At 49.6% G+C, this 25783-nt stretch overlaps 1 protein-coding gene across 1 annotated transcript; it reads right to left on the reverse strand.

The window, feature by feature from the left end:
* Window positions 1-3140: 3140 nt before the first annotated feature.
* MFSD12 (major facilitator superfamily domain containing 12) lies at window positions 3141-24513 on the reverse strand. The gene is made up of 10 exons (XM_077921757.1): window positions 23667-24513; window positions 13546-13756; window positions 12609-12741; window positions 10275-10472; window positions 9362-9454; window positions 7976-8068; window positions 7336-7506; window positions 6420-6514; window positions 4180-4310; window positions 3141-3573 (listed from the first exon to the last, which is right to left on the reverse strand). The coding sequence occupies exons 1-10, from the start codon at window positions 24496-24498 to the stop codon at window positions 3485-3487; spliced, it is 2046 nt and encodes a 681-aa protein (XP_077777883.1). The 5' UTR covers window positions 24499-24513; the 3' UTR covers window positions 3141-3484.
* Window positions 24514-25783: the final 1270 nt, after the last annotated feature.

Below are 25783 nucleotides of genomic sequence, written 5' to 3' on the forward strand. Positions count from 1 at the left end.
CAACAGGGGCCTGGTTCCTTTGGGGGACTGGGGCACAGCCCCCACAACCTCAGATGACACCAAATTAAACACTTGGTATGTGAGCACTGTTGTCTTTGTCCATGGAGTTTTCTTGGCAGGGATGCTGGAGTGGCTTGCCGGTTCCTGCTCCAGGTGGATCACGTTTGGTCAAAACTTTGCTCCTTTTAAAAAGCAGAGACATCACCTTGCCAACAAAGGTCAGTATAGTTCAAGCTCTGGTTTCCGCAGTAGTGATGTATGGAAGTGAGAGCTGGACCATCAAGAAGGCCGATCGCCGAAAAATGGGTTCTTTTGAATTCTGGTGCTGGAGGAGACTCTTGAGAGTCCCATGGACTGCAAGAAGATCAAACCTCTCCATTCTTAGGGAAATCAGCCCTGAGTGCTCACTGGAAGGACAGATCCTGAAGCTGAGGCTCCAAGACTTTGGCCACCTCAGGAGAAGAGAAGACTCCCTGGAAAAGACCCTGATGTTGGGAAAGATGGAGGGCACAAGGAGAAGGGGATGACGGAGGACGAGATGGTGGGACAGTGTTCTTGAAGCTGCCAGCATGAGTTTGACCAAACTGCGGGAGGCAGTGGAAGACAGGAGGGCCTGGCGTGCTCTGGTCCAGGGGGTCATGAAGAGTCGGACACGATGAAACGACTAAACAACAAAAAAATGTGAGCACTTAGAAAAGGACTAAAAGCATGGGTTCCTCAAAAATAAGTCATGCCAGACGAATTTACAGCGGTGACATGGTTCTCCAAAACCAAAGCGTTCCAAAACCGAGGTGCGCTTTCCCATAGAAAGGAATGTAAAATGGATTAATCCATGGGTAGGCAAACTAAGGGCCGGGGGCCGGATCCAGCCCAATCACCTTCTCAATCCGGCCCGCGGACGGTCCGGGAATCAGTGTGTTTTTACATGAGTAGAATGTGTGCTTTTATTTAAAATGCATCTCTGGGTTATTTGTGGGGCATAGGAATTCATTTATTTATTTTTTCAAAATATAGTCTGGCCCCCCACAAGGTCTGAGGGACAGTGGACCGGCCCCCTTTTGAAAACGTTTGCTGACCCCTGGTGTAACTGAACCACTCAGTTAAACCTGCTAATAAACGATCCCTAGCGTGAGATTCATCAGGGATCTTAGCAGCTCCACTTTTACTGCCAAGCTGATATTTTAAAAAAACAAGAGCACTTCTTCCGCATTCCACTGTCTTGCCAGCCAATAATTTCTTTTGCTAGTTTCCTGTTCAGACAGGTTGGAACTTGCTCCCATTTCAGAGCAGAGCACCCGATCTTGTGAAACGAAACACACAAACATTGTGCAAGCTTCGTGGTAAGCTGGCAAGGGGGAACAGGAATACATAAATTCCAACACCTAGAAACAGGATCTTGCCAACAAAGGTCCGTATAGTTAAAGCCATGGTTTCCCCAGTAGTGATGTATGGAAGTGAGAGCTGGACCATAAAGAAGGCTGATCACCGAAGAATGGATGCTTTTGAGTTCTGGTGCTGGAGGAGACTCTTGAGAGTCCCATGGACTGCAAGAAGATCCAACCTCTCCATTCTGAAGGAAATCAGCCCTGAGTGCTCACTGGAAGGACAGATCCTGAAGCTGAGGCTCCAAGACTTTGGCCACCTCAGGAGAAGAGAAGACTCCCTGGAAAAGACCCTGGTGTTGGGAAAGATGGAGGGCGCAAGGAGAAGGGGACGACGGAGGACGAGATGGTGGGACAGTGTTCTCAAAGCTACCAGCATGAGTTTGACCAAAGTGCGGGAGGCAGTGGAAGACAGGAGGGCCTGGCGTGCTCTGGTCCAGGGGGTCACTAAGAGGCGGACACGACTAAACAACAAAGAAACAGGATAGCAGTTGGGGAAAGGGAAAAGTTCATTTTGCAATTCCTTTCGAAAAAAGAGGAACAGAGACTTCTGTATTTCCGGGCTGGTGTGTTTGTGCATGTTCTGCAATGAAACTCTGGACTTGTCCGCAAAGGAAAGGTTTCAAGTCTGCTGCAAAGTGCATTATACAAATGCAGTACTAGATGGCGATAGTGAGCTACGGAAAACTGAATCTATTTTTCAAAACTTTTTTTAAAAAAAGCATTTTCACGACTTTTAAAATATGTGTCTAGATTCCACCACTGGCACAATGAATCGGTGCCTTAAATGATGGACTGATACAATCACATGTCCTTTTGCTTTTGGCTACAACTGAGCTATACATTCAAACTGGGGTCATAGCACTTAAAACAGGCTTGGCTGCCCCAAAGAATCATGGGAGTTGTAGTTTGTTAAGGGTGCTGAATGTCATTAGGAAAAACCTATACAGTGGTGCCTTGGTTCTCAAACTTGATCCGTTCCGAAATTCCGTTCCAAAACCAAAGCGTTCCAAAACCAAGGTGCACTTTCCCATAGAAAGTAATGCAGAACGGATTAATCCGTTCCAGACTTTTAAATTAAACAACCCCTAAAACAGCAATTTAACATGAATTTTACTATCTAACGAGAGCCATAAAATGAAAGCAATAATCAATGTACTGCACTATAAAATAAACAAGACAGTATGTATATGATAAGAATTAAAATTATTATTTTTTCCTTACCTGTACTGATGATATAGTCATTGTTTGGATGGGGGGCTTTTATCCATTTCCGCAGCCGCACAATCAATCCATCCATCAGTAGCTGAACTGGGTTCCGCGGTCAAAAAACAAATGAACCGAAAAATATAATGAACGGATTCCTATGCCCCACAAATAACCCAGAGGTGCATTTTAAATAAAAGCACACATTCTACTCATGTAAAAACACACTGATTCCCGGACTGTCTGCGGGCCGGATTGAGAAGGCGATTGGGCTGGATCCGGCCCCCGGGCCTTAAGGTTGCCCCCCCCATGCCATAGAAGACACGTATCACAAAACCATTATATCTTTTTGTAATGTGTTACAAGTCTTTTCGTTGACTGTTTTCTTTTTGGAATCAATAAAGCGATATATATATATATATATATATATATATACACACACACACACACACACACTAAAACAACAGCACTGGCTTCAACGTCCAGGTTTTACGACTTAGCGAAGAGACAGACATAAAAGAAACAGCTTTACTCACACTTCCTTTTTCTTTCTTTTTTTAATAAAAACACACACCTTTATTTATAATTCTTATATACAAGTAGATTTATATATTTATATATATGTATAGAAAAGTGGTCTGATGTGGCGAGGGCAGGGAAGATAGGGACTTCATGAGGTCTAGTAACTTTTGTGTTCGATGTGTGAAAAGGAAGAGCAGGGCGGGTGTCGAGACGGAACTGTGCAAAATGTGCAAGGAGGGGGAAAAGGAAAAAGTTGCGAATGGTCCCGATTCTCAAGAAGGACCCAGTTGGTTCGAGGGGAGGGCAGCCGAGTCTTTGGGTCCTTCCTGCCGTAGCGTTTTCTGGCTCGCTCCCTTTCCAAAGGAAACAGAGCCTCAGTTGACGACACCGGGAGTTTCGCCGCCTTCAGAGTCTCCGAGTTCCCCGGATCGTGAGCCGGCCAGTCCCGAAATGGAGACGTCATCTGCAGGAAGAAGCGAGAAATGAAGGTCGCTCAAGCTGTTCATTTAGGTTTCGTTATAGGAACTCTAAGGTCATGTATAGGGACATGGGTGGTGCTGTGGGTTAAACCACAGAGCCTAGGACTTGCCGATCGGAAGGTCGGCAGTTCGAATCCCCGCAATGACGGGCTGAGCTCCCGTTCCTCGGTCCCTGCTCCTGCCAACCTAGCAGTTCAAAAGCACGTCAAAGTGCAAGTAGATAAATAGGTACCGCTCGAGCGGGAAGGTAAACGGCGTTTCCGTGCGCTGCTCTGGTTCGCCAGAAGCGGCTTAGTCCTGCTGGCCACATGACCCAGAAGCTGCACGCCGGCTCCCTCGGCCAGTAAAGCGAGATGAGCGCCGCAACCCCAGAGTCGGCCACGACTGGACCTAATGGTCAGGGGTCCCTTTACCTTTAAGGTGCTACTGGAAGGAATTTTTTATTTTTATTTTGTTTCGACTATGGCAAACCAACACTTGTAACAAATAAAAGATTCATTCATTCATTCTGGGGGGCCACCTCTTCCGCCGGCCGGGTCCCCGTCTCCCCTCCCAAACACACACTTAAGGCAAAACAAAACCCGACTTACGGAACCGGACGCGGATGGGCCAAATCATTATGCAGGCAAGGCCCAGGGTGGCAACGACGGCCATTCCTCCGGTGACGGCCACCATCACCCAGCGGTAAAATGGCACACAGTTGCCGCAACAGTGTTCCGTTCTGGGGAGAGAGAAGGAAAAGGGGAAGGCAACAGGGGCTTGTTAATAATAATAATAATAATAATAATAATAATAATAATTTATTATTTATATCCCACCCATCTGGCTGGGCTTCCCCAGCCACTCTGGGCGGCTTCCAAAAAAATATTAAAATACTGGAATACATCAAACATTAAAAGCTTCCCTAAACAGGGCTGCCTTCAGATGTCTTCTAAAAGTCTGGTAGTTGTTGTTCTCTTTGACATCTGGTGGGAGGGCGTTCCACAGGGCGGGCGCCACCACCGAGAAGGCCCTCTGCCTGGTTCCCTGTAACTTCGCTTCTTGCAGGGAGGGAACCGCCAGAAGGCCCTCGGCGCTGGTAGGTGTCCGGGCTGAACGATGGGGATGGAGACGCTCCTTCAGGTATACTGGGCCATTTAGGGCTTGAAAGGTCAGCACCAACACTTTGAATTGTGCTCAGAAACATACTGGGAGCCAATGCAGATCTCTCAGGACCGGTGTAATACGGTGTGGGCAGCCGGTCCCAGTCCCCAGTCTGGCTGCCGCATTCTGGATTAATTGCAGTTTCCGAGTCACCTTCCAAGGTAGTCCCACGTAGAGCACATTGCAGTAGTCCAAGCAGGAGATAACCAGAGCATGCACCACTCTGGCGAGACAGTCTGCAGGCAGGGAGGGTCTCATCCTGCGTACCAGATGGAGCTGCCCTGGACACAGAATTGACCTGCGCCTCCATGGACAGCTATGAGTCCAAAATGACTCCTAGGCTGCGCACCTGGTCCTTCAGGGGCACAGTGACCCCGTTCAGGACCAGGGAATCCTCCACACCTGCCTGTCCCCTATCCCCCCAAAACCGTCCTTCTGTCTTGTCAGGATTCAACCTCAATCTGTTAGCCGCCATCCATCCTCCAACCTCCAACCTGTTAAAGGAAGAGTGACTTCGGGCCAAATTCCTGGGAGATCTCTTGCGTACAGAACCGGAAGCAGCCAACAAGCCAGGCGAGAGCTTCCTGGGAAACGATGTACAGTAGTCCCTCGCTTGACGGACGGCTTGCGACTCAAACATTTTGGTTCCCTGAACGCTGCGAACCCAGAAGCGATCGTTCCGGTTCGTGAACAATTTACGGCAGCCGAACGTCCCACGCGGCTTCCGGATGAGTGCGGGAAGCTCCTGCACTCAATCGGAAGCCACGCCTAGGTTTTCGGCCGGTTTACTTATTTAATTTTGACGCCGCTTTATACTTTTAAGAAAAACCTCCAAGCGGTTTGCAGCGTATGAAAATAATAAAACGATCACGGATTCCGTTCGGCAACCAAGATACGGCTATACCACTTAATCGGCAAAGCATTTATTTTATTTTTAAAAAAATAAATTTTTATTGGTTTTCACAATATTATAAACAAACGAAGACATAAGACAAACAAACATATATCATAGCCTTATTAAAAATGACACTTCTTAACTTTGTCAAGTAACTTCCTCGCTTCCCCTTGGTTGAATTTCATTGCATATCCTTTTAACGGTTTTCCAAATCGCAGTTCTTATAAAATGTATCTTAAACATAAACATCCTTAGATCTTCACGTTATGAAATTAAAGAAATTAGTTCATCACTTAACATTTGTAAAATCCTCGGGCGAATTGGCAAAGCATTTAAATGGCTTGCATCAAAATGATAAATACCGTATTTTTTGCTCTATAAGACTCACTTTTCCCCTCCTAAAAAGTAAGGGGAAATGTGTGTGCGTCTTATGGGGCCAATGCAGGCTGCGCAGCTATCCCAGAAGCCAGAACAGCAAGAGGGATTGCTGCTTTCGCTGCGCAGCGATCCCTCTTGCTGTTCTGGCTTCTGAGATTCAGAATATTTTTTTTCTTGTTTTCCTCCTCCAAAAACTAGGTGCGTCTTGTGGTCTGGTGCATCTTATAGAGCGAAAAATACAGTGACCAAGTTGAGATCGAAATTATTATACGCCAATTTCAAATCAAGTGTATTATCCAAGAGCTGTTCTTTCTCATAATTGCTCTCACCAGGAGCAAAGCGTCTTGCACCCTGCAATTGCTGCATACTGTTATGTTACGGTTTGCGGCTTCAGCTGGTAACATTCCTACTTACGGACACGGGTGCAAGTTCTGGATGATCATTACGCCCACTCCATTGGCGACTTTATCTGTGAAGCTCATGGCTCCATAGACGAAGGCACCGCTGTGCTGTTGGAGAAAAGGAGATTGCCATTTGGGCTCCAGGAAAGCTCGACGTACATACACACAGAATTGAAAATAGCTATAATTCGAAATGTCCTGTAAAGTGTGTTATGAAGATGGAATGGAATAATTTATGACATAATTATAATTATAATAAGGGACGTGAGTGGCGCTGTGGGTTAAACCACAGAGCCTAGGGCTTGCCGATCAGAAGGTCGGCGGTTCGAATCCCCGCAATGACGGGGTGAGCTCCCGTTGCTCGGTCCCTGCTCCTGCCAACCTAGCAGTTCGAAAGCACGTCAAAGTGCAAGTTTGGGGATGCCTGCTCTAGTGAGTTTCTGGGTCACCTTCAAAGGTAGCCCCACAGAGAGCGCATGGCAGTAGTCCAAGCGGGAGATAACCAGAACATGCACCACTCTGGCGAGGCAGTCTGCGGGCAGGGAGGGTCTCATCCTGCGTACCAGATGGAGCCGCCCTGGACACAGAATTGACCTGCGCCTCCATGGACAGCTGTGGGTCCAAAATGACTCCCAGGCTGCGCACCTGGTCCTTCGGGGGCACAGTGACCCCATTCAGGACCAGGGAGTCCCCCACACCCGCCCGCCCCCTGTCCCCCCAAAACAGTCCTTCTGTCTTGTCAGGATTCAACCTCAATCTGTTAGCTGCCATCCCTCCTCCAACCGCCTCCAGGCACTCACACAGGACCTTCACTGGTTCTGATTTAAAAGAGAGGCAGAGCCGGGCATCACCCGCATACTGATGATGTATGTGTGCGTGTTTCCCTGGCAAGACCGCCCGTGTGCTCTGTGCATGCCCACATTACGTACTGTGTTGCTGCCTATGAGGTCGGCCGTCATGGAGAGAGAAGTTACCAGGATTGTGGCCGAACCGGTGCCCAAAAGGACGGCTGCACCATAGATCTCCACGCCGATTTTTTCAGCCAAAGCCACCCAGGACGCAAACGCCAGGATGATTAGCAAGCCCACGAAGTAGGTGAGCTAAACATAAAGGAGAGAAAGGAATATAATTTGAAAAATTATAGAGCGGAAGAAAAACACTAGACCAGATATCAGCAAACTTTTTCAGCAGGGGGCCGGTCCACTGTCCCTCAGACCTTTTAGGGGGCCGGACTCTATTTTGAAATACCGTATTTTTTGCTCTATACGACTCACTTTCCCCCTTCTAAAAAGTAAGGGGAAATGTGTGTGTGTCTTATGGAGCGAATGCAGGCTGCGCAGCTATCCCAGAAGCCAGAACAGCAAGAGGGATTGCTGCTTTCGCTGCGCACCGATCCCTCTTGCTGTTCTGGCTTCTGAGATTCAGAATATTTTTCTTCTTGTTTTCCTCCTCCAAAAACTAGGTGCGTCTTGTGGTCTGGTGCGTCTAATAGAGCGAAAAATACGGTAAAGATAATGAACAGATTCCTATGCCCCACAAATAACCCAGAGATGCATGTGAGCTACTCACGTTTCTGCCAATCTTCTTGTTCACAGTCTTCATCAGAAAGGAGGAGAGGAAGCCGCTAATGTACATCACTAGGGGAATTGTGGCGATGAACCTCTGCAGGAAGGCAAGAGTCGGGGGGGGGGGGGACGGGATGGACTCTGTTATCTTTGGAGGAGGAAGAGCTGAAAACCAGGACCAGCCGTCTCCCAGCTCTATCTGGTACGCAGGATGAGACCCTCCCTGATCGCAGACTGTCTCTCCAGAGTGGTGCACGCTCTGGTTATCTCCTGCTTGGACTACTGCCATGCGCTCTCTGTGGGGCTACCTTGGAAGGTGACCCGGAAACTCACTAGAGCAGGCATCCCCAAACTCAGGCCTCCAGATGTTTTGGGACTACAACTCCCATCATCCCTAGCTAACAGGACCAGTGGTCAGGGATGATGGGAGTTGTAGTCCCAAAACTTCTGGAGGACTGAGTTTGGGGGTGCCTGCGCTAGAGTGGTGTATGCTCTGGTTATCTCCCGCTTGGACTACTGCCATGCGCTCTCCGTGGGGCTGCCTTTGAAGGTGACCCGGAAACTGCAATTAATCCAGAATACGGCAGCCAGACTGGGGACTGGGAGCGGCTGCTGAGACCCTATAACCCCAGTTCTGAAAGGCCTACATTGGCTCCCAGGACGTTTCCGAGCACAATTCAAAGTGTTGGTGCTGACCTTGAAAGCCCTAAATGGCCCAGTAGACCTGAAGGAGCGTCTCCACCCCCATCGTCCAGCCCGGACACCGGGGTCCAGCTCCGAGGGCCTTCTGGCAGTTCCCTCCCTGCAAGAAGCGAAGTTACAGGGAACCAGGCAGAGGGCCTTCTCGGTGGTGGCGCCCGCCCCGTGGAACGCCCTCCCGTCAGATGTCAAGGAGATAAACAACTACCTGACTTTTAGAAGACATCTGAAGGCAGCCCCGTTTAGAGAAATTTTTAATGTTTGATGTTATTCTGTTTAATGTTTAATGTTATTCTGTTTTTACAGTTCTGCTGGGAACCGCCCAGAGTGGCTGGGGAAACCCAGCCTGATGGGCGGGGTATGAATAATAAATTATATTATAATTATATATATATCGGACCGGACAGATAATCTGACAGAACCTTCTTCAACCTATTGGCCAAAATATTGTAATTCACCTTAAGTAACGATTGGCTTGGGATTTGAATATGTTAAATTGCATAACCCTGTGGATAGAAGTTAATATGAAAAGAAAGAAAGATGTTAATTGAAGTTATGTTTATTTGAAAATAGTATTAGAAAACTGCTACAACGAGTTAGATGGAAAGTCGGCTAGGGGCATTCAAGGAAGTCACCTAACAAAAGTGGAAGTATGCTTCAATCCTCAAAGCCTGCCTCCAGTCGGACTCACCTTAGGCAGCATCAACGAATTGGTGAGGTACATCGCAATGTAGGTTTGGGAGAGGTTGACGATGAGCCGTGTGGCCATATACAACATTGCCACCTGGAAAGAAAGAGGAGAGACAGTCAGGGGAGAATATTATATACCGTATTTTCCTGTGTATAAGATGCCCCCTATTTTTAGGGACTCCAATTTAAGAAAATAAACGTAACCTGAACCGAACATAACAAGAGGTATGACTGTATCCTCCAGGAGAAGAAATAATAATAGTAGTAGTAGTAGTAGTAGTAGTAATAATAATAATAATTTATTTATTTATACCCCGCCCATCTGGCTGGGCTTCCCCAGCCACTCTGGGCGGCTTCCAACAAAATATCAAAATACATCAAACATTAAAAGCTTCCCTAAACAGGGCTGCCTTCAGGTGTCTTCCAAAAAGTCAGGTAGTTGTTTATTTCCTTGACATCTGATGGGAGGGCGTTGCACAGGGCGGGCGCCACCACCGAGAAGGCCCTCTGCCTGGTTCCCTGTAATTTCATTTCTCGCAGGGAGGGAACTGCCAGAAGGCCCTCAGAGATGGACCCAGGTGTCCGGGCTGGATGATGGGGGTGGAGACGCTCCTTCGGGGATACACGGCCATTTAGGGCTTTCAAGTTCAACACCAGGGCTGCCTTCAGATGTCTTCCAAAAGTTAGATACTTCTTTATTTCCTTGACATCTGATGGGAGGGCGCCACCACCGAGAAGGCCCTGTGCTTGGTTCCCTGTAACCTTGCTTCTCGCAGGGAGGGAATCGCCAGAACGCCCCTCAGTGTCCTGGATTTGGGGCTAGGCCCCCTATATCCCATGGGGCTAAGGCAATAGGGACCCGGTCACCTGCCTGGGGCCAACCATCTCCTTGCTCCCTCATCGCTTGAACTCACCTGGTAGAAAGAAGGTTCCAAAAGCCAATGTTTCCAGAGGAGCAGGGGCCTAGGGGGGCTTTTTCGGTCCGGGGGCAACAGAGGGGTCCGTTCCTCAGGATCCGGCAGCCTGGAAACCGGGGAGCTCTTTTCTTTGGTGCCAAGATGGAAGAGAAGCGAAGTGATGGCGCCGACGCCCACCACGATCAGAGACAGGTTCTGAATTCGAGGGGGAAGAGAAAGGCTTCGACTTTCGTTTTTTTCCAAAAAAATTATTGATTTTCAACATTTCTCACAAAAAGGACGCAACAAAACACACAACAAACACACCACAATAAACGAAACACAAAGAAAAATGGTTTCTTCAAATACCTAATTCTCATTACATTGAGAACTTGACTTCCTCAAACGCCCCCTGACTGAATTTCATTATGTCAGTTCTCCAAATTCATACTTCTAATTATATTGATTCCTTTCGTTTACTAACCTCTTCTCCTTTATTAATACTCTAATCCTTAATATTGACTGCCACGCATTCTTATTCTAACCCTAAGCCTATTTATTACTTCCAGGAATTTTCAAATTTATCTTATATCACAATGTTTAGCTAAATATTCTTTGAATTTCTTCCAAGAGGACAAAATAAAGAACTTGTCAAGGAGATAAAGAACTATCTGAGTTTCAGAAGATATCTGAAGGCAGCCCTGTTTAGGGAAGTTTTTAATGTTTTGATGTTTTATCGTGTTTTTAATAGTCCGTTGAGAGCCGTCCAGAGTGGCTGGGGAGGCCTAGCCAGATGGGTGGGGTATTATTATTAGTTATTATTATTAGTTGTTGTTGTTGTTGCTGTTATTACAATGGTACCTCTGGTTGCGAACGGTATCCGTTGCGGAGGCCCGTTCGCAACATAAAAGAGCAGAACCCGTAGCAGTGCGTCCACGCACGTGCGGCTTGCAATTTGGCGCTTCTGCGCATGCGCGTAATGTCATTTTGCGCATCTGCGCATGCGCGAGCGGTGAAACCCGGAAGTAACCCTTTCCGGTACTTCCAGGTCGCCGCGGTACGTAAGCTGAAAGAACATAATATGAAGCGGACGTAACATGTGGTATGACTGTATTATTATTACAGTGGTACCTCGCAAGACGAATGCCTCGCAAGACAAAAAACTCGCAAGACGAAAGGGTTCTTGGTTTTTTGAGCTGCTTCGCAAGACGATTTTCCCTATGGGCTTGCTTCGCAAGACGGAAACCTCTTGCAAGTTTGTTTCCTTTTTCTTAACACCGTTAATACAGTTGCGACTTGACTTCGAGGAGCAACTCATAGCACGCGGTGTGGTAGCCTTTTTTGAGGTTTTTGAAGACTTTGGTGATTTTTGAAGCTTTTCCAAAACTTGTCCGAAACCGTGCTTCGCAAGACGAAAAGAATCGCAAGGCGAAAAAACTCGCGGAACGAATTAATTTCGTCTTGCAAGGCACCACTGTATCATCATCAGAGGCCCAGAAGCAATTAAGGACACTAGTGGAACAGACGCACAGTTCCGCTTCCTCCTTGCTGCTATGGCTATCACTGGTCTGTTCTAGAGCTTTATTATTGGTGGTAAAAACCTTTACGTGGGACGCGGGTGGCGCTGTGGGTAAAAGCCTCAGCGCCTAGGGCTTGCCGATCGAAAGATCGGCGGTTCGAATCCCCGTGGCGTGGTGCGCTCCCGTTGTTCAGTCCCAGCGCCTGCCAACCTAGCAGTTCGAAAGCACCCCCGGGTGCAAGTAGATAAATAGGGACCGCTTACTAGCGGGAAGGTAAACGGCGTTTCCGTGTGCTGCGCTGGCTCGCCAGATGCAGCTTGTCACGCTGGCCACGTGACCCAGAAGTGTCTCCAGACAGCGCTGGCCCTCGGCCTCTTGAGTGAGATGGGCGCACAACCCTAGAGTCTGTCAAGACTTGCCCGTATGGGCAGGGGTACCTTTACCTTTTTAAAAACCTTTACAATGCAGAGCGCCTCTATTCCATGTCTTGCTCATTCACTAGCAAAATCTGAGAGTGGGCGGTCCTCAAATCCTCCCCAGCAGATTAGTCTCCTGACCCCCAGCCTACACCTCCTCTCTCTGCGCGAAAGCCTACTGTGCAAGGAAGGCTTGGGGGGGCCTCCCTCCTCCCCGCTTTGCCCAGGCAAGGTGTCCTGGCACCTCCTCGCTTCCTCTGAGCCCTGCATCTCCTCTCCACTGGAGGCATGGCTTCCTTCCTCTGCTGAGGAAGTGCTGCTTCCCACAATCTTTGGGGGGGGGGTTCTCTGTAATCCAGCCGGCTTTCCCCCTCTCGCCCCTGAGCTGATGGCAGTTCCCTGACACTTGCACTCACCCGAAAGACGGGGATGTCGTGGCGGCCGAGGTGGTGGCTCTGTTCGGGCTGCCCGCGGTGGCCAACCTGGAAGTGAAGGAGGAGCCAGGCCGCTGCATAAACAGTGATGTTAGCCATGACGGTGAAGGCATACCTGTAAAAGCCACCGGAGGGAATGCGGTCAGGAATCGCGCGGTTCAAGGATGGAGTTTAATAACAATAATAAATTTTATTTATACTGAGTCAGAGCCAGGCTCAGGGCGGCTAACACCAGTAAAATTACAGTAAAAACATAAGGGGGGGGGGGAAACGACACACAACTTAAAATACAGGTTAATATGCAATTTAAAATGCAGCCTCATTTTAATAGTAGCCCATAGATCAAGACCGTAAGGGGAGGGAAACATAAGGGTCAGACTGAGTCCAAACCAAAAGGCCGGGCAGAACAGCTCTGTCTTGCAGGCCCTGCGCAAAAATATGTCAAGTCCCACAGGGCCCTGGTCTCTTGGGACAGAGCGTCCCACCAAGTCGGGGCCAGTACTGAAAAGGCCCTGGCCCTAGTTGAGACCAATCTAACCTCCTTGAGGCTCGGGACCTCCAAAGTGTTGTTATTTGTGGACCCCCCTCTGCGGGGCGTAGCAGGAGAGGCGGTCCCGTAAGTACGAGGGTCCTAGGCTGCATAGGGCTTTAAAGGTCAAAACCAGCACCTTAAACCTGACCCTGTACTCCACCGGGAGCCAGTGCGGTTGGTAAAGCGCTGGATGAATGTGATCCCACGGCGAAGACCCCGTAAGGAGCCTCGCTGCGGCGTTCTGCACCCGCTGGAGTTTCTGGGTCAGCTTCAAGGGCAGCCCCGCGTAGAGCGAATTACAGTAGTCAAGCCTGGAGGCGACCGTCGCATGGATCACTGTGGCCAGGTCTGGGCAAGAAAGTCCTTTGGTTGAGAGCCAGGCCTCACCGGAAAGCTGTGAGCTCCACCTTTCCGTGATCGCTGTCCACCAACTCCGGGATGAGAGAGAGGTGGGAGATTTGGGTGGCGGCCCAGCCAAACTGGAAGATGACGATGAAGGGGATGAAGTAGATGAGGGCTGCAAACTGGGGGGTGTTCTCTGAGCATCCCAGGCAAGGGTTGAAGATGAAGGGGAAGGAGAGGAGGACGCAGATGGTACCTAAAGGAGAAGGAAATAAGAGAGAGATAGAAGGAAGGAAGGGACATTTTAAAACACTGGGAGTAGGCTCCGCAAAGATGCTCTCTGTTTCTTTAACAAGCACTTACGGACTGCTCAATATATATACACTGGTAGGTAAAGGTAAAGGTACCCCTGCCCGTATGGACCAGTCTTGCCAGACTCTAGGGTTGTGCGCTCATCTCACTCAAGAGGCCGGGAGCCAGCGCTGTCCGCAGACACTTCCGGGTCACGTGGCCAGCGTAACGAAGCTGCTCTGGCGAGCCAGCGCAGCACACGGAATGCCGTTTACCTTCCTGCTGCTAAGCGGTCCCTATTTATCTACTTGCACCTGGGGGTGCTTTTGAACTGCTAGGTTGGCAGGCGCTGGGACCGAACGACGGGAGCGCACCCCACCACGGGGATTCGAACCTCAGACCATGCGATCGGCAAGTCCTAGGCGCTGAGATTTTACCCACAGCGCCACCCGCGTCCCATATACAGTGGTACCTCGGGTTAAATACTTAATTCGTTCTGGAGGTCCGTACTTAACCTGAAACTGTTCTTAACCTGAAGCACCACTTTAGCTAATGGGGCCTCCTGCTGCTGCCACGCCACCGGAGCACGATTTCTGTTCTTATCCTAAAGCAAAGTTTGTAACCTGAAGCACTGTTTCTGGGTTAGCGGAGTGTGTAACCTGAAGCGTATGTAATCCGAGGTACTACTGTACAGTGGTATCCGGGGCTGGATTTAGGTTTGATGAGGCCCTAAGCCAGGGGATCAGCAAATTTTTTCAGCCTTGGGTCAGTCCACTGTCCCTCAGACCATGTGGAGGGCCAGACTATATTTTGGGGGAAAATATGAACGAATTCCTATGCCCCACAAATAACCCAGAGATGCATTTTAAATAAAAGCACACATTCTACTCATGTAAAAACACCAGGCTGGCCCCACAAATAACCCAGAGGTGCATTTTACATAAAAGGACACATTCTAAAAAAAGGTAAAGGGACCCCTGACCATTAGGTCCAGTCGTGACCGACTCTGGGGTTGCGGCGCTCATCTTGCTTTACTGGCCGAGGGAGCCGGCGTACAGCTTCCGGGTCATGTGGCCAGCAGGACTAAGCCGCTTCTGGCGAACCAGAGCAGCGCACGGAAACACCGTTTACCTTCCTGCCGGAGCGGTACCTATTTATCTACTTGCACTTTGAGGTGCTTTCAAACTGCTAGGTTGGCAGGAGCTGGGACCGAGCAACGGGAGCTCACCCCGTCATTGTGGGGATTCGAACCGCCTACCTTCTGATCGGCAAGTCCTAGGCTCTGCGGTTTAACCCACAGCGCCACCTGCTGTGAGTAGACACATTCTACTCATGTAAAAACACACTGATTCCTGGACTGTCTGTGGGCCGGATTGAGAAGGCAATTTGGCATCCGCACATGACCAGTCCAATGAAGTTGATGTTGAAGAATCATCGCTTTGATACTGGCGATCTTTGCTTCTTCCAGTACACTGGCATTAGTTTGCCTGTCGTCCCAGGGGATGTGTAAAATATTTCGGAGACACCTTTAATGGAATCTTTTGAGGAGTTGGAGATGGCGTTTATAAGTGGTCCACGTTTCACGAGCATACAGTAAGGTTGGCAGTGCAACAGCTTTGTAAACAAGTGCAAAGGAAATGTAAATCTGTTTATATCACAAGCATTTTGGTTTCCCTACTGTCAGAGCTGCCCTAGGTCCCAGCTCACAAAGGACCAACGCCAGTTCGTTGTTATATAAAACAGTCTTTATTGAAGCTCAGTTCCGCTTTCACAGCCGTGGCGCGCAGCTCTACGTCTCAAACTCTAGACCGCCGAAGCTCCGTCTGAATCTCCTCCCCCCAGACACCAGTTTAAGACTCTAGCCTTGCTCCACCTCTTCCTCTGCTCTCTTCTCCTCTGGGCCCGCCTGTCCGCTGGGGTCTCGCCTCTCCTAGACTCTTCTGACGCTGAGTCTCCTGAGTCCTCCCCCTCCCTCCGGCGGGCTTTAGGACCTGGTTCCCAATCCGGGTTTTCTGCTGTCCTGCGCGCCTGTACATTCGAACTTGGCGCGCGCGCCCAGCCGGCCACCTTCCTCCTGACCGTTACACTGCTCCTGTCACTGCTTCCCCCTTCGGGGAGGCTAGCTGCACCTGACTCTCCCTCCGTTCCCCCACTCTCCGATAGAGGTGTGGTCAGCCCTGACTCATCTTCTCTCCCTGCTGGAGGAGACGCTGGCCCTGACACATGGGACTCTTCCCCCTCACTACGCTCTGGTGGAGGAGCTGGTCCTGCTCTCCCGCTGCTGCTTTGGGAGTCCCCGCTGGCCCCTTGCTTCTGGTGTGTCCCCCCTGGGACCCCCCTTGCCCTGGCTATCGGCGCCCCCCTCTGGGAATCTTCTGATTCGCTGGAGAGACTCATGGAATCTCTCGGGCCACTGTCATACTCCCCTACGCTGCCCTCAGATTCTTCCCCTTCGCTCTCCATTTCCTCTCTCCCCTGTGCCTCTGCTCCTGAGCCCCTGACACCTGCGAATGTCCCGGTCCTCAAACACTCTGCGCTTCAATCGGGAGAAAGCCGCACTCGCAGAACTCAGGCGATGCTGGATTTCGGCATCGGCCCTTGTGGAAAGATTCCTGCCCAGATAGGAGAAGCGATCGACATTTTCCAAGGTTCACACCACTGAGTTGGATTTGTGGCGCTGCAGAGGGGTTGTTTTGTGCTTGTTGGTGCAGCACTGTGGTTTTAAACAATAGCAAGCCAAGATCAAGACAAAAGGGTGTGATTAACTTGGCTGGGAAACAGGGGCATGTAAATATCTCTTTTGCAACGCTCGATTGGTGTATGGTGGAGGTCGAGGGAGTGGCAGGGGCAAGCCCTGATGATCAGGTTTTCCTCCCAACATTTGATGTATTCATGATGTAATTTTAGGTGTGTTGTGGGTACAGTGGTACCTCGCAAGACGAATGCCTCGCAAGACAAAAAACCCGCAAGACGAAAGGGTTTTTGGTTTTTTGAGCTGCTTCGCAAGACGATTTTCCCTATGGGCTTGCTTCGCAAGACGGAAACGTCTTGCAAGTTTGTTTCCTTTTTCTTAACACCGTTAATACAGTTGCGACTTGACTTCGAGGAGCAACTCATAGCACGCGGTGTGGTAGCCTTTTTTGAGGTTTTTGAAGACTTTGGTGATTTTTGAAGCTTATCCGAAACTTTTCCGACACCGTGCTTCGCAAGACGAAAAAAATCGCAAGACGGCAAAACTCGCGGAACGAATTAATTTCGTCTTGCGAGGCGCCACTGTATCTCTGTAAAACTGATAAAAGTGGGAGCCATCCTTTCTTCTGGGCTCCATCCTGCTTCTCCCATGTAGTGGGTGAAAGTATTGTTGCAACAAGTTGTCAAATGAAGATCAAGCCTACTGGCTGCTGTTTTGCACCTCTTTTGGTAATCGTTTGGTAATCCAAGCGAGCCCAAGGATTTTCCTACAACAGCTTTTATGAATGAGCAGTGGTACCTTGGTTCTCAAACTTTATCCGTTCCGGAAGTCCGTTCCAAAACCAAAGCGTTCCAAAACCAAGGCGTGCTTTCCCATAGAAAGTCATGCAAAACAGATTAATCCGTTCCAGACTTTTAGAAACAGGCCCCTAAAACTGCAATTTAACATGAATTTTACTATCCGATGAGACCGTTGATCCATTACATGAAAGTAATAATGTACTGCAGTCCCATACACAAACGATCAGCAGCTGGACTGAGTTCCGCACAGTCACAGAAACAAAACAAAGTCACAAAAACGCAAAATAAATAGCGAAAACAGACAGATCTCAGCGTAACACTCAAATGGGAAAGGTAGCGCTCAAAACGAAGCACGTTTGGCTTCCGAAAAAGGTTTGCAAACCGGAACGCTTGTTTCCAGGTTTGCAGCGTTTGGGTTCCAAGTTGTTTGAGGACCAAGGTACCACTGTATGTATGTATGATGATTATAGCTGCTGTGGGCAGGTAGTAAATTTGAAACAATAAATGTATTTCTGCTTTTCTTACTTTCTACAGATGTCATCAGAGACATCACCTTGCCAACAAAGGTCCGTATAGTTCAAGCTATGCTTTTCCCAGTAGTGATGTACGGAAGTGAGAGCTGGACCATCAAGAAGGCTGATGGCCGAAGAATGGAGGCTTTTGAATTCTGGTGCTGGAGGAGACTCTTGAGAGTCCCATGGACTGCAAGAAGATTCAACCTCTCCATTCTGAAGGAAATCAGCCCTGAGTGCTCACTGGAAGGACAGATCCTGAAGCTGAGGCTCCAAGACTTTGGCCACCTCATGAGAAGAGAAGACTCCCTGGAAAAGACCCTGATGCTGGGAAAGATGGAGGGCACAAGGAGAAGGGGACGACAGAGGACGAGATGGTGGGACAGTGTTCTTGAAGCCACCAGCATGAGTTGGACTAAACTGCGGGAGGCAGAGGAAGACAGGAGTGCCTGGCGTGCTCTGGTCCAGGGGGTCACGAAGAGGCGGACACGACTAAACAACTAAACAACAAGAGATGTCATCACAAAATGAAGCTAAAATCCAGACACATGTGCCCACACACATCTCCCAGTGGATTCAAAAATGCTTTGCTGATTGCTTGTAACACCCCCAGTGCTGGGCAAAGTTCACCTTTTTGAAGAAGAAAAAATCTCATCTGTTTTATGAGATCGTTGCTTATCTAAAGCCTAAGAAGTCTGCCCACCCCTCCAGTCACAAGACCTTCTGTCCCAACCTAGAACTGCTCCCAGATTCACTTTGAACCAGAAAAATTCAGACGCGGGTCTGTTTGCTTTTTGATGATTAAGCCTCCTGTGATTTGGGAAAGCAGGAAGGAGACAGTCCACCAATGATACCCTTTTTGCAAGTTTCGTCAGAAAAGGGAACTTTTCAGTGCGACTAAGAAAAGTCAGATGTTTGAGGCGTACGGCATCTGTACTTTCCAATTCCTCTTTTTAAAAGAGAAAAAAAGTTTCGCTGAGTTATCTGCCCCTCGCAAACACACACGGCGTTATCAAGAGCTAACACTCCCCTCCAAAGTTTGTGTGTCTCTGCCAACCGTTCTGCGGCAGGATATTATTTTCTGGGGTTTCCACCGCCACAAATTAAAACCAAAAAACCGTAAAATTCAAGCTGCCGAGGACGGCATTCTGCACAAAGCAGTTAAATTTTAGGTTGCAGATCCGACGTTAGTTCGTTTCAGCGGATCTGCTCTCTAGGGTCCTTTCCCGAAGTTAAACTAAGTTCCTAGTCCTCAGCCAGTTACCGTATTTTTTGCTCTATAAGACTCACTTTTCCCCTCCTGAAAAGTAAGGGGAAATGTGTGTGCGTCTTATGGAGCGAATGCAGGCTGCGCAGCTATCCCAGAAGCCAGAACAGCAAGAGGGATTGCTGCTTTCACTGCGCAGCGATCCCTCTTGCTGTTCTGGCTCCTGAGATTTAGAATATTTTCTTTCTTGTTTTCCTCCTCCAAAAACTAGGTGCGTCTTGTGGTCTGGTGCGTCTTATAGGGAGAAAAATACGGTAACTGGCAACAATGGACCCAAGTCAGTCGCGGCCATTCGTTTTCATGGGTTTACTCTGAGCAGGGCGAACACTGGGTAAAACCTCATAGCCTTGCGGAGGCTGGGGTGTGTCTGCACATACACAAATCTACCCAAGTGCAAGTTCCTTGCGTCCGTTCATTTCAAAGGGGTCTACTCTCGAGTAAAACATAAGGATCTAGCCCGAACATCTGAAGGCAGCCCTGTTTAGGGAAGCTTTTAATGTTTAACAGACCGCTGTATTTTAATACTTTGTTGGAAGCCGCCCAGAGTGGCTGGGGAAACCCAGCCAGATGGGCGGGATATAAATAATAAATTATTATTATTAATATTAATAATAATATGAGTCTGACCAAACTGGGGGAGGCAGTGGAAGACAGGAGTGCCTGGCGTGCTCTGATCCATGGGGTCACGAAGAGTCAGACACGACTAAACAACATTATTATTATTATTATTATTATTATTATTATTATTATTATTAACTTGCTGCTGGCCGACTGACCCTCGAATAGGAAGGGGAATCCTATCTAGAGTCCGCCCCACAGACTCACTCTTCTGTCGTCATATGAACAGAGGTCATGTGACTGTTGACCAGCTGGACTCATCGCCTTCAGGAGATGGGACTTTGGCCACAGCTTTCGCCATCAGCCGCCCACCGGAAAAAACAACCCAACTCCAATCTCAGCTGCTGAGGCTGTGGGGCGGTTGAAAATCACAGCCAGCCACCAAACAACCCCTTTCAAAAATGTTATTTATAGTTATTCACAGAACTATAACAGTGCTACAATACCTATAACATTTGAATGACCCTTGTTGAAAGTCACTGTTAAGAAAGAAGGGTACAAATTGTTGTGAGAAGGTATCAGAAAACACAGAAAGAGTAAGTTAATAACCATCAGTTATTAACACCAGAAAGAAAGTTCGCATGGGGAAATCACCGGACGTCTATTTTATGTTAGTAAAAAGATGGGGGGAAGAGACTGTATAAATTTAACTTAAGTTTAATTTCTGTAAACACACAGATTATTATTTGCATCCGGTTGTTTTTTATTTTTGCCGATTCAAGAGTGCGTATATTATTTATGCCAGGGGCCAGCAAACTTTTTCAGCAGGGGGCCGGTCCCCTGTCCCTCAGACCTTGTGGGGGGCCGGACTATATTTTGGGGAAAAAATATGAACAAATTCCTATGCCCCACAAATAACCCAGAGGTGCATTTTAAATAAAAGGACACATTCTACTCATGTAAAAACACGCTGATTCCTGGGCAGTCCGCGGGCCGGATTGAGAAGGCGATTGGAAGTGTGAAGTCGTGTTCAGGACGTTCGCAGAAGGCCATATAGTGCCTCACACCAGCGTTTTGAAAACCGGAGAGTCGCGGCCATTCCTTTTGGTGGGTCTACTCAGAGCAGAATGAACGGAGGATTCAAGCCAAAGCCTCGCGATTCACTTTGAAAACAGCGCACTGTGCAATTAACAGCGACAAAGGGGTATTGTTTGGAGAGAAGTGGTGCGTACAAAGGAACAAGCGTTTAAAGAAGGTATGACCGGGGTCATAACCAAATGTCCGAACCGCCCTGCGAGGTGGACTCTCCTTCCTTGAAGCAGAGGTCGGATGGCTATCTGTCATGGCTGCTTTATATAATAATAATAATTTATTATTTATACCCCACCCATCTGGCTGGGCTTCCCCAGCCACTCTGGGCAGCTTCCCAAAAAAATATTAAAATACTGTAATGCATCAAACATTAAAAGCTTCCCTAAACAGGGCTGCCTTCAGATGTCTTCTAAAAGTCAGATAGTTGCTTATTTCCTTGACATCTGATGGGAGGGCGTTCCACAGGGCGGGCGCCACTACCGAGAAGGCCCTCTGCCTAGTTCCCTGTAGCTTTGCTTTTCGCAGTGAGGGAACCACCAGAAGGCCCTCAGTGCTGGACCTCAGTGTCTGGGCAGAACGATGGGGGTGGAGACGCTCCTTCAGGGATACTGGACCGAGGCCATTTAGGGCTTGAAAGGTCAGCACCAACACTTTGAATTGAGCTCGGAAATGTACTGGGAGCCAATGCAGATCTCTCAGGACTGGTGTTATATGGTCTCGGCGGCCACTCCCAGTCCCCAGTCTGGCTGCCGCATTCTGGATTAGTTGTGGTTTCCAGCTTCAGCTTTAGCTGAGATTCCTGCATTGCAAAGCGGGGTTGGACTGGATGACCTTTGGGGGACCCTCAATTCTGTGATTTTCCTGCCCATGAGTTGTAGCGTTAGGAGAGAGAGGGAAGAAGATCTTCCTTCCGGAGGGAACACGATCAGGACTGAGTGATCTTTTGTCGCGGGTTCTCAGAATGACCTGACTCATCGCAAATGGAAGCAGCGGCGATAAGCCACGCGGAGCTCTTGTTCTTGTTGGAACACAGCGATCCAACAAACATGTCGAAAAAGCCCTGAAGTAGCAATTTATGACCCCACCAGCCAGGTTTTCCTAAGAGTTCAGCACAAGGGGAAACGGAGGAAGTCGGAGAATCAGAACGGAGAGTAAACAGGAACGACGTCCTTCCAGCCGGGAACAAACGAAGTCGGCACATTTAATGCTAAACCAAGGCTCAGCGTAAAAAAGCAGAGGAGATCTGGTGGACGAGATCACAGACAAGCGCCTCTCCTGCTGATCTCTAGAGCAGGGGTAGGCAAACTAAGGACCAGGGGCCGGATGCGGCCCAATCGCCTTCTGAATCCAGCCCGCGGACGGTCCGGGAATCAGCGTGTTTTTACATGAGATGGCGCTGTGGGTTAAACCACAGAGCCCAGGACTTGCCGATCAGAAGGTCGCCGGTTCGAATCCCCGCAATGACGGGGTGAGCTCCCGTTGCTCGGTCCCTGCTCCTGCCAACCTAGCAGTTCGAAAGCACACCAGTGCAAGTAGATAAATAGGAACCGCTCCGGCGGGAAGGTAAACGGCGTTTCCGTGCGCTGCTCTGGTTCGCCAGAAGCGGCTTGGTCATGCTGGCCACATGACCCAGAAGCTGTACGCCGGCTCCCTCGGCCAATAGATGAACGCCGCAACCCCAGAGTCGGCCACGACTGGACCTAATGGTCAGGTGTTCCTTTACATTTAACGGGGGGCAACAGTGGCTGCTGGACTCTCAACTCCAAGGACAGCTTTCTCACCATTTGCCCCACCTGAGAGAGATAAACCTCTACCAGCCATGGCAGTCTACCACTGGGCAACAAACAAACCAGCCAACACAGCTGTATTCCTCAAGTCCTGCTTGCAAATATCACAGAAGCATGGAGTGGAAAATGGACCGCTGAACTTGATGGCCCTTCTGACCTGACCTCATATGACTCTTTTGGAAAGCACAGATGCACTTAGTGGCTATTTATCAAGATACAGTGGTACCTCGGGTTACATACACTTCAGGTTACAGACCCCGCTAACCCAGAAATAGTGCTTCAGGTTAAGAACTTTGCTTCAGGATGAGAACAGAAATCGTGCTCTCTCGGCGCGGCGGCAGCAGGAGGCCCCATTAGCTAAAGTGGTGCTTCAGGTTAAGAACAGTTTCTGGTTAAGAACGGACCTCCGGAACGAATTAAGTACTTAACCCGAGGTACCACTGTAATCTAAAATCAACCCTCCATGGTCAGGGACAGTGTACCACATGAAGGGAGCTAAAAGCCTTTTAAGAGAAGGATTTTTTGATTTTTTTAAAAACCCTTATCCTAGTCGCTAAGTGCCTTGGGTAGAAAATTACCGTATTAAGACTGCCAATCCACATTGGATTTTTAAATACGTGCTTTATCATACTGTGATGTTGCCATAAGTTGCTTCGTAGGAATTTGTGTGTAAAATAAACAATAAAATTTTTATTTATTGAATTTATATACACCCGGGGCTCTGAGGGCAGTTCACAGAACAAAATCAAGATATAAAACCACAAAATACCTAATAAAAATAAAAGCGACAACCCAACCCCCCCTCACAAAAAAACCACATTTTAAAAGGGCGATTTTTAAAATTAAAATGTTTTTGTCACTGATGCCAGTGTTGTTAAGTGGCTTTGAGAGGTTTCAATGTAACCAACTCACATTTGGAAACAAATGAAATAATCAAACGCCGGGAAGAGATTTGCTCAGCTGTCCTCTGTCAGAGGCAGGATGCTGGGGCAGAGGAGGATCCGGCAAGCCCCAGGCAAGGCCGGTTCTGTCCAGCCTGGGCCTCTGGGCCTGTCTCTTTCTTTTCCTAGATATATGCAAAGCCACAGCTCTTCTTGCAAACAACCCGCTCCCTCTGGATCTCTATTCCCACCCCTCTCCACCATTCCCGCGCCGCTGCAAGCTCACCGGCCAAGTGCCACGACTTCCTCCTCCCGTAGCGCCCGCAGCCGCCGGCCTGATCCGCCTCGTAGCCCACCAGCGGCGTGCAGACGCCGTCGGCCACTTGCCCCACCAGCAAGAGCGCCCCCGCGTGGCTGGTGCTATAGCCCAGGATGGAGTGGAAGTAAACCAGCAAGTAGGTGAACCACATCGAGGCGCACAGGTCGTTGAGGAAGTGGCCCACCGAGTAGCTGAGCCGGGAGCGCGCCGACAAAGGCTCCGGCGGCGGCCGCCGCTGGGAGTCTCCCATGGCGCCCCAGCCGCGCGTAAAAGCGCACCAGCCGCGCGTAAAAGCGCACGGGCAGGGCGCATCAGCTTCCGAGCAGGCGGGCGTCCAGGGCGGGCCCGGACGGAGCCCAGCGGAGGCAGAGGAGAGCCGGGACGCGCGGGAGGCTCTGTCCAGCCATGCGTCCTCCGGCCGGCTTTTTATGGGCTCCGGGAAACCCCCCGTGCGCGTCGGAGGCGCGTCCAGCTGGCCGGTTCCGCGGCGCCCCCAAGCGGGCTGGCACCACCACCGCGCGCAGAGCTCCGCGCCTCCTCCTCTTTCTCCATCGCGGATCCGAGGCCAAGCCGCCGCCGGAGCCAATAGGCAGGCTCCGGGGGCGGAGGAAAACCCGCCCGAGCGCAGGAGGAGCCGAGCGCCGCGCTCCCCGCCCCGTTGCCGCCCCGGGCGATGCTGCTTCCTAGTAGCGTTAAGAGAAGCGAAACGGCCACGGTGGCAGATTCCTGGCGCTTGTGTCAGCAGGCGTCGGCCCCGTTCCCTCGGCTTCAGCGGAATCCTACTCCAGACTAGACCCATTGGAATGAATGCCCTTGTAATTTCGAGGGGTCTGGCCCACGCTCTGCTTTCTAAAGGAGGGTTTCCCAATCCCAACGTGGTTTTTTTGGAACTACAATTCCCATCCTTCCTGACCCCTGGTCCTGCAAGCTAGGGATGATGGGAGTTGTAGTCCAAAAACAAGCGGAGACCAAAGTTTGGGAAGCCTTGTTCTCGAAAGGATATTGAACACACATTTGAAGCACGTGACTTCCCCCAGAGAACCCTGGGAGCTGAAATTTGTTAAAGGTAAAGGGACCCCTGGCCATTAGGTCCAGTCGTGGCCGACTCTGGGGTTGTGGTGCTCATCTCGCTTTACTGGCTGAGGGAGCCAGCGTACAGCTTCTGCAAATTAGCAGCTTTGTGAAGGGGGAGAACTACAGCTCCCATGAGCCTTTGAGGGAATTCAGGCGCTTCCAATGAGTTCTGTATTGGATTTGTGTGTTTGTTTTAGCTGTGGACACCTGAAGTTCTGTGTCCAATTCTGGGTGCCACAATTTAAGATGGGATGTGGGTGGTGCTGTGGGTTAAACCACAGAGCCTAGGACTTGCCGATCAGAAGGTTGGCGGTTCGAATCCCCGCAATGATGGGGTGAGCTCCCATTGCTCGGTCCCTGCTCCTGCCAACCTAGCAGTTCAAAAGCACGTCAAGTGCAAGTAGATAAATAGGTCCCGCTCCAGCGGGAAGGTAAACGGCGTTTCCATGCGCTGCTCTGGTTCGCCAGAAGCGGCTTAGTCCTGCTGGTCACATGACCCGGAAGCTGTACGCCAGCTCCCTCAGCCAGTAAAGCGAGATGAGCGTCACAACCCCAGAGTCGGCCACGACTGGACCTAATGGTCAGGGGTCCCTTTACCTTTACAATTTAAGAAGGATGTTGACAAGCTGGAAGGTGGGCAGAGGAGGGAGACCGAGATGATCAAGGGTCTGGAAACCGAACCTGATGAGGAACGGTCGAAGGAGCTGGGGACGTTTAGCCTGGGAAAGAGGAGACTGAGAGGAGAGAGGAGAGCCATCTTCCAATATCTGAAGGGCTATCTCATGGAAGAGGGAGCAAGCTTCTTTTCTGCTCCGGAAAGGTATGACTCGAACCCGTGGCTTCAAGTGACAAGAAAGGAGATTCCGACTAAACACCAGGGAAAACTTCCTGAGAGTAAGAGCTGTTGTACTGTGGAACGGTCTCCCTTGGGAGGTGATGGACTCTTTTTCAACAGAGGCTTTTAAGCAAAGGTTGGACAGCAAATTGTCTCGGATGCTTTAGCTGAGATT

This window comes from Podarcis muralis, chromosome 18 (genome assembly GCF_964188315.1).
Source record: "Podarcis muralis chromosome 18, rPodMur119.hap1.1, whole genome shotgun sequence".
NCBI lineage: Eukaryota > Metazoa > Chordata > Lepidosauria > Squamata > Lacertidae > Podarcis > Podarcis muralis.

Bases quoted from the DNA above. Each gene is read 5' to 3' on its own strand.
- MFSD12 (XM_077921757.1), bottom strand. From the start codon at position 24,498: ATGGGTCTAGTCTGGAGTAGGATTCCGCTGAAGCCGAGGGAACGGGGC. The intron at 8,069-9,361 runs GTGAGTCCGACT...GCCTTCCTGCAG, and splicing joins ATTCGTTGATGCTGCCTAAG to AGGTTCATCGCCACAATTCC. The intron at 6,515-7,335 runs GTACGTAATGTG...TTTCTCCAACAG, and splicing joins ACCTCATAGGCAGCAACACA to CACAGCGGTGCCTTCGTCTA.